This window comes from Nicotiana tabacum, chromosome 3 (assembly GCF_000715075.1).
Source record: "Nicotiana tabacum cultivar K326 chromosome 3, ASM71507v2, whole genome shotgun sequence".
Classification (NCBI taxonomy): domain Eukaryota; kingdom Viridiplantae; phylum Streptophyta; class Magnoliopsida; order Solanales; family Solanaceae; genus Nicotiana; species Nicotiana tabacum.
Genome location: NC_134082.1, coordinates 146772082 through 146781198, shown reverse-complemented (window position 1 = coordinate 146781198; position 9117 = coordinate 146772082). Strand labels below are relative to the sequence as shown.

The 9117-nt window shown below is 35.3% G+C and overlaps 1 protein-coding gene across 1 annotated transcript; it reads right to left on the bottom strand.

The window, feature by feature from the left end:
- Positions 1-1246: 1246 nt before the first annotated feature.
- LOC107767662 (WUSCHEL-related homeobox 8) lies at positions 1247-4453 on the bottom strand. Its single transcript, XM_016586741.2, has 3 exons — positions 4094-4453; positions 2125-2649; positions 1247-1610 (listed from the first exon to the last, which is right to left on the bottom strand). The coding sequence occupies exons 1-3, from the start codon at positions 4293-4295 to the stop codon at positions 1525-1527; spliced, it is 813 nt and encodes a 270-aa protein (XP_016442227.1). The 5' UTR covers positions 4296-4453; the 3' UTR covers positions 1247-1524.
- Between the last annotated feature and the right edge of the window lie 4664 nt (positions 4454-9117).

The following is a 9117-nucleotide window of genomic DNA, read 5'->3' as shown; positions in this document are numbered from 1 at the left end:
AAAAAAAAGTGATAAAGAAATCCACAATATTTCAGATTTCTCTTCCCAAGCGAATTAGGATTCAGAATTTCTCTCATAATCTTGCTATGAGATTGTAGAACTTCATGATGGGGAATAGTAATAACATGGCGAGGGAGAGCACTTCTGCACAATGTGAATTTCCTCGCTGACTTGTGCTATGTTCGTTGGAATAGCACTTTAGGATTCGGGCAACCAATATGCTGAGAAGTGTATTAGTTGTGGTGTTGAGGACAATCCATGCTCTCTAAAAAGTGTTACTAGATATATTAACCCTCTTTGTGTACATCACCAGGCCTTGTGGTTATACAGTTGGAATTTGGCAGCGTCTAATACTCTTGTTTGAAACTGCTAACAACTTCTATGTAAATTAAAAAGATGAATAACTCGAACTGAAATCTAAAGTTGATCAACCCGACCTATTAATATTTACTCTGTTTGAATCGTGTAAATAACAATGTCTATGTTCAAAGCAGTATGGCACCCAGAACCTCGAAATCTTGGATCCGCCTCTGTTTGTGAAACTTAAGTTATTTAGTTTGGTGTAAATATTAGGTACTAATAAATGAATATTGTGGGTTCAGAGATTTCTCAAACGAATCGCCTTAAATACAATGGATTTTTCTATTTACATCGGAAGAGCCTGCAATATACAAGCGGAACTCCATATCCCTCTGATTTTCTTATAAGATGATGAATATAAATTATTGAGATGGCGGAAATTTTATGGATTGTCTTGAGCTGTGCAAATTGGATCTAAGAACATTTAAACCTAATATGAGTCTCAAATTGGTATAAAAGTGATGCTGCCAAAAAAATCAAAACAAAACACTTGCTTAAATTAAAGCCATACACTGCATAAGGAGAATCCGAAACTGTGAATGTGTGATTATCAGGAAAGGACCAAAAAGTCAAAAACTTTCTTTTTGTTAAAGAAACAAAGCTCCTATAATGTGTGCTTAAAAAAATAAAAAATTGTATAAATGGTTGAATAGTGAGAAAGCCACATAATTATTTGAAAGATACAATTTCAGAACATAATTCTGCATCCTGCAGAAACAATCTTTCACTCAGAAGAAGGTTCCTAACCCTCTTTTCATGCACTATCGCTTCAAAAATAAAACTTACAAAGTAAATGGAGAAACTAAAACGAATAACAAAGACATTTCTAAAGAAATTCACAACACCATACTTCTGATCTACAAGCAGCCCAACAAAAACAACCTTGTTTTTAGAGGGAAATAATATGAATTGCTAAAGAGGGACAAAGTAATGCAAACACAGAAAAGCTGAAAGTACTTCAGTAGTTTAAACAGATAGTACTATTTACTATAGTTCCTATAAGCGTGGTCCATAAGTACATATTTCCATACACAAAAATGTTGTGCAATATAATAACCATCAGCGGCTAATGCTAAGATCAGAAACTCTGGCGAGAGTTTGTGGCTTCTACTTTCAATCTAAATTTCTCAAAACACGCTTGAAATCCAGTTTCCAAATTGGTTGTTAGCCAGTCATGTTGTAGTCTTCTGCATGTAGATATGGATGATAGCTCCCCGGCACTTCCATCTTTCCCATTAGCTGGTCCATTCCTGCATATCACAAAAAGAACAGAATTACAGGTCAGCTACATAGGGTTACTATATGAATCCTAAATAACCATTCCATTTGATCTAGGCGGTTGCCAATTGCCATTGGTGGATTGCGAGCATTAGTCCATGTTCTTTCGCTGCTATTTCTGGTGATTGAGTTTGGAATAAATTTTTAGCAGCAAGTTTTATGCTTTCTAGGACTAAAGAAGAGTTAGTGGGAAAAGATTGTCACATTCTTTTCCAGTAGTTGATGAAGTGTGCTTGAATTGGTGACTTTTACGAATATGATGCATTAATTCCACAAAAAATTCTCAGCAGAATAGTTTAAAACGTTCAGGTCTCCAAATGTTTTGTTACATGAGTGCAGAAATTACAAATAGACTGACTGTTATTAACTAATGCAGAATTTCACATCATCTAGCGTGTCTCTGTCACCGTCATTTATATCTAAACATTAAAGCATATGGTGGCAGACTGGTAAAAAAAAATGATGTTATAGGAAATAGAAACATACTTGGATTAGACATTCCATAGAAGGACATTTCGCCATAACTTCCAGCAGGTTTTGAAGTACCCTCTGATGGAAACACAGGCTCGGGTTTACTGGTTAGTGGATCTAGTGAATGCATCCCAGAGCTCACTTCAGGGTTCTGGTAGCCAACATCTTCAGCCCTTGAAGTTGGCATGTGAGGAGACTGTAGATCCTCTGGCCTTGTTTTCTTTTCATTGGGTGACTCAACCTCTGTCTCCACCTCCGATTCCGTGTTGTTTGTTGTAGCAACCTGTTGCTTCCTTTTTGATCGAGCACGCCTATTTTGAAACCAATTATACACATTTGTTTCAGAAATTTGGCCATGTTGAGATAAATCAGAGGTTATCTCCTTGATCTTCTGTTTGCTTGGAGTTCCATTGCCTTGGTCAAAGATGCGCTCAAGAATCTGAAGTTGCATAGGTGTTGGAGTCCAGCGTTGTCTGCCAGTGATTTTATGGCCAGCGGATGTCACCAGTGGATCACAATACAGATTTCCCAGCCTGACTCCTGAGATAGCAGGTAAAGATGAATTCTAGTTCAGAAAGTTGTTAAAAACGTGTGGGAATTCATACAGATATATTTCTTAGTAGGCCATGCAGAAGCAGCAATTCAAAGATATGGATGCTTTGCACAATATATTAAGATAATAAGTCTAATTGAAAAATGAATCATCAACAGCTTCTTGCAATTTTAAGTGATCGGTATTTCTTGAGTCTGCATCCCCAGTTAAGACTTAACAGTCATTTTCATACCTAATTTGGTCCTTTAGTATGAAACACAAAGCAAAGCACTCAAATAACCCAATGACACAACGAATACTATCATTCGTTCTGAAGTTGAACGGACCAAATAATTTCTTGTGCCATGGAAATGGCATCAAAATCGTTTATCAATATAAATTTGAAGAACCACTCCTAAGGAGGAGTTTATTTTCTGGTTGCTATGTTCATCGAATAACAATACGAATGCTGAAGTCTGTGAAATACAACTAAATACAGTCATCGATCATTCATTACACAGAGATGTCAGCATACAATCATTGATAATTCAATACACAGAGATTTCAGCATACAATCATTGATCATTCAATACACAGAGATTTCAGCATACAATCATTGATCATTATAATGCATCAAGATTTCCGCTTCCGGGGTAGTGGCAAGTCTATTTGCTAATTTTTTTCAGGACTTCCATCATAAGAGCCAGGGTTTATTGACCTGGTCAGTCTGAAGGAGGGAATCAAATTTAGTGGATGACTTTGTTAACCATCACTGCATCTAGAATAACAAGTCTAAGCACTGAAGATCAATTTTCATTTCTTTCTTTCTTGGTTCAGACAAGTTGTCAGGTCTCAAAAATATTATAGTACTATATTGGACTAAGGAAATATTGGAGAAAAAACATAAAGGATTAATTTGGAAATGAAGATTCTGAATAAAAAGAATGAATCAAAAGAGATTCTATACCAAAAGGTATGATGTTTCAAACTTTTTAAAGCTTAAGGAATCAATAAAATGAAATTTTATACCAAAAGAAATGAGCCAAGAGGCTCAATTTTTTGGGGGGCATTTTTTAAGTTAAAGGACTATTTGAAAATTTTAACTAAGTAACCAGAAATATTATGCTGTATGAAATGATTCCCTTTTCTATTGTTGGTTAAAGTTTTTGAACTCGATTATTAGAGGGAAAATACCAAAAAAGAGAGAGAACAACACCAGAAAGAAGAAGAAGAAAATAAAGAGAGAAGAGAAAACCAGTAAAATAAAATGGGCAGCTAAAGATACAAAATTTGATCTATTTTTTAGAGAATGACAGAGAAAGGTCCAATTATATCACCACTACAATTGTGAAAAGAACCCTATTTTTTGCTTATATATCAACCAAAAAGAAACAAACATGAAGACGCCAAATACAAACAGGACAATAATTGGAGAGAGAGAAAAAGGGGGACCAGCAAGATCATGTTGGGAAGCCATGGATTTATGCAAATCAACAAGCTGTTCACAAATGGTAGCATATACTGCTATTTGCTTCCTTAGTACTTCCATTTGCTCATCAGTCATCACTTTCACAAACATCCCACCACCCCCTCCTCCTCCTCCCAATTCCTCCGCCGTCTGCGGTGGCTGCTGCTGTTGCTTTTCCCACTCCATAATAATCTCTTCTTCTTCTTCTTAAAATTGTATAATAGTGACTCTTTTTTGTCAGAATTGAAGTAAATGCAGAGTGAATAAAAAGAGAGAAAAGGGTAACGAGAAAGTAAAGCAAAAGCGGGAGAGAAGACTCTGCTACTGAAGTGGACACAGTAAAGACAAGATTTGGACGTATAGTGTACCTGTACTAATATACAGTCCATGTGGGGTACAATTTTTTATTTTTTTATTCTTTTCCATTTTAAATAATTACTACTCTATTACTTCATCCGGTGCATAATAAATGATCATTTTATCTTTTAATTTTGATACAAAATAAGCGTCCATTTATATAATTAAAAATAATTAATTTTATTTTTTGCAAAATTTATCCTTATTTACATATTCTAATGTGTCAAGATAATAACTAATTTAATAAATATATCGCAATTCCTTAATGAGTGTGCGAAGAATAAAATGGTCACTTATGAACCAGAGTGAGTAAGTATTAGTAATTGAAAATTGAAATGACTTTTTGGGGTTTATATTAGACTAGGAAAAATAATTATTTGAGGTTAAAACCAAATGATTCTCTTGGGATTGAGGTACACAGTGCTTTCACCCATAAACATGATATGATTTTCTTTTTGGAAAGGAATGGATTCTCAGATTTCTTTGGTTATGTACCATGCCTAATTTGGGCGGTAATGTTCGTCCTAATAATGGGCATAAGATTTATTTATTTTTGCACCGTTTTCTTTGTTCGATTTTTGAATGATCTTTTCTATGATTTTAGGTAATAGCACATCTACAAAATATATACTCTATAGTTTATTCCTTTCAGCTTATGTAACATTATTCTTTTTATTAATTTATTTTTGAAAAAAATAATATATTTTTATATTTAAAAATAATTTAATTTTGAGAAGCTTTCAAAAGTTTTATAACAATACAAATATTAATAGTATATGTTTAAAATCACAAATTCCAAAAGTCTTGTAACAATACAAATATTTATGATATATTTAAACTTACTATTTTAAGAAAACTTATATTTCTTTCTTAGATTTTGTGTTGGGTCAAACGTCAGATAAATTAGAATGGAGTGAATATTAATTTATGAAATTAAATAAAAAGGCCAAAGAATTTTCCAAAGAAAATATCAAAGCTCAGCTGGCTCAGAATATTTCACTAATCCATGATATGATTTTTTTTCTGGAAAGGGATGGATTTTCATATATATTGGTAGATACCAATGCCAAAGTCTTGAAGTTACATTCATTCTAATATGCGGCACAAATCTATTACTATTTGCCTTTTTTTTTCCTTTCCCTTTTTCAGATTCAAAATTTTAACAATATTTTCTGTGATTTCTATGATTTGAAGCAGTGTTTTAAAAGGCATTTTCGGGGTGAGTCCTCGAGCCCTGAGGCGAGGCGCATCAAAAACGCTTTGAGGCGATGGTATGAGGCGAGAGTCTCAAGAGGCGTACGCTCAACAATTCGGGGCATACGCCGGGATGTTTGAGGCGTATTTTTTTTAGTGAGGCGTTGTCACACCTCCTTTTTCACCTACACCCCTGTAAGGGTATAAGAGAGTTTTTCCAATTAAAGGACAATCGAAACGGGATTTAAGAAATTCAGAGTCGCCACTTGGGAGATTCATGATGTCCCAAGTCACCGGTTGAATCCCGAATCGAGGAAAATATTGACTCTGTTTAACAGTCCGCGAACCAGAAATCCATATAAGAAATTTTGTTAACCCGGGAGAAGGTGTTAGGCATTCCCGAGTTCCGTGGTTCTAGCACGGTCGCTCAACTATCATATTCGGCTTAATTATCTGATTTTTATACAATTATGAACCTATGTGCAAATTTTAACTTTTAACCTCTTTTATTATTATCATTATTATTTTAACAGAGAATTGCAACGTTGTGAAAACGTATCTCGAACCACGTCACATCAATGTACCCGTGGTTATCGACACATTTCGACTCTGTTGAGATTTGGATTTGGGTCACATAAATGTGCACCCGAATTTAAGAAAGTAAATTATTAAAGGCGCGCCTAAAGCGACTAGCGTATTATCATTTTGGGGAAGGCCGTGAACTTTTGCTAAACGGCTCATCCCGAAGTCTAAGGAATTTTACAAACACTTATAGAGGGTCTCGCAGCTTATGTATTTTGTTTGTCGAGGCTCGTCTCATTCATTATTTAAAAAAAAGAATTGCAACATCATGGAAATGCATCTCGAACCACGTCACAATCAATGTACCCGTGATTATCGACATATTTCGACTTCGTTGAGATTTGGATTTGGATTTGGGTCACATAAATGTGCACCCGGTTTAAGAAGGTAATATTATTTAAAGTACGCGCCTAAAAAGACTAACACGTTGTTATTTTGGGAAGAAGGCCGTAAAATTCGCTAAACGGCCGATCCCGAGTTCTAAGTAATTAATATATACAATCGTGAGGGCCCCGCAATCTGTGAGTTTTACTAGGCGAGGTTTATCTCGTTTATTTTAAAAGGACAATCCTAAAGTGACTACATTTTTTCTATTTTTATTTATCTCTAAAAGAAAAAGAAATCCTACCCAATCAACTTAATTCACAAAGTCCGGTACAATAAGGTTTGTTATAACTGGGGTTCATGGGCACATGAATTCAAATCATTCAACGGTTTTGGGCCTTTCTACAGTCCGTGTAAGAAATCAGTACAAACGCCAGCTTGGGCCCAAATGTGAGCCCAATTAAACAACGGCTGAGGGCAGGGCCCCAAGTCAAATCTCCACAGCATCAGTTACATGAATAAAACGCGAATATTACTCCTACTCATTCTACTGTTCGTTATTTACATATAAGATATGGCTTATATCATGCATCAAGTCCAATTTGGTTTAACACTGCCTTTATTAACGTCAATCCGGGCAACCAGTACCTTTAATTTGAATTACATGTTCCTGCTTCAAAACTAGTGAACCATTACCAATTGTTTTGAGAAATCTGTGATTATTTAACAGTAGAACAACACAATCAGAAATGCTAAAATCATAATTGATGCCTATGACTGGTGCTATCTAACAATGCTAGTCACATTTACAATCTTCTCTTCTTTTCAATTGCTGCAGTGATATCTGAATTATCAAATGGTGTGCAAGCTAAATACTCAAAACTAATAGAACATAATCTAACAACTATAGCTTCCGATTGATTTTAACAGTCCATTAAGCTCGTTCCTAACTTCACAGATGCCCACATGTAGTAGTATGAACTATGTTTTTAAACAACAGGAGAAACTCATACAACTTAATTTCAGTCCAACTATTATAGACTAACAGAGATCTATATCATCAGTGAGTGTAGAATTTAAACACACAACTCAAAGAGAGGTTAAATCAGAAACAAGTTTCACTTCTTCATATAGCATTATTTCCGCACATTTTCAGCCTACAGTCATTCGAAGGATGCAATAGTGTACCTGGCATTTGAAAATATAAGAAGAGGCAGATGAGAATCAGCAGAGCAGTAACAACACAGCAACAACAAATAGCAACAGATAACCAACAGCTTGAAAGTGACCCAATGTGGTACCAGAAGGACCAAAATGCAACCCAGGAACGAAATAGAAAAGAGATTGACCCACAACACTTCCAGTAGAAAAACACACCAGGAATAAATCAGGAAAACCAGTTAAAGCTCCAACAATACCAATAGCAACACAAACACCCAAAGTAAGCCTAACAGAACTTGAGTTTAAACCAGAAAGTAGACCAATAGACTTCAAGAGTAGATTCAGCAGACAACAGAGAGCATGAATCAGTGTTTAAGACTCCAAATCCAACTAAGAACCTATGGAACAGTAACTTTCAATCCTTTCCTATTTTTTCTTCTTTTTTCAAACTCTCAGACTTAGTTTCAAAACTGAATCCTTCAAGAACTCCTAAACCTCTCATAATACCTCTCTCCGATCCCCCCTTATTACTGTCCAGACCCCTCTCCTTTATAGCCAATCTTTTTTATCCTCTTTCAGCTCTTAGGAGCATTTAGACCCATTAATCAAACATTTTCTCCCATCATCTTCTCTAGAACTCCACTAAGGTCTATTTTTGTCTCCCATTAACCCTTGTCTTTTATTTATTTTATTCAATGGTTATGGGTAGTGCATACTTTAATTAATTTCCCCTTAGGTATCCCTATGCTATTATGTTTGTTCCCCACTATTACTAAACAATTTCATTAGTTTAAGGGTACTTTAGTACCCTACTGTCAGCCCATTCATCTTAAGCCATTTTCAAACCTTTTAAATCCTAAAATACCCTCATAAAGTCCCTGAAATTACTGTCCTACCCAATCCCTTTCAGTCTGCATTGAACCTTTCAGCTATAACCAGTTCAAACTATCAAAATCCTAACAACTGACTCCTAACTCAACTGGACAGATTACAAAACTTCAGATTGGAAAGACCAGTAGACCTCATGATGACCAACTAGGCAGGTAATCAACAGCATGAATTGCAAACAAAGGGAATCATACACTATAGAATAAGTTTTAATTCACAATAATTTGGCTAAACCTAACTACTATCAATATGAGACTGCAATTAGAGATGAGGCAAAGCAAGTGTCATGAAACGAAACCTGATTAATAGCACTAGTCTAGGCTTAGACAATCACGAACCATTTCCTAAGCATTAGGTCTATTGTACAGGCTAACATCACTGATTAAGAGATCACAACGACAAAATAATTGGTAGCCTGAACTTGACCAAACTAAACAGACACAAATTAAACCAGTTCTTGACAAATTCAACTCGCAGACTGGCCCAAGTTTGGACCTTAGAC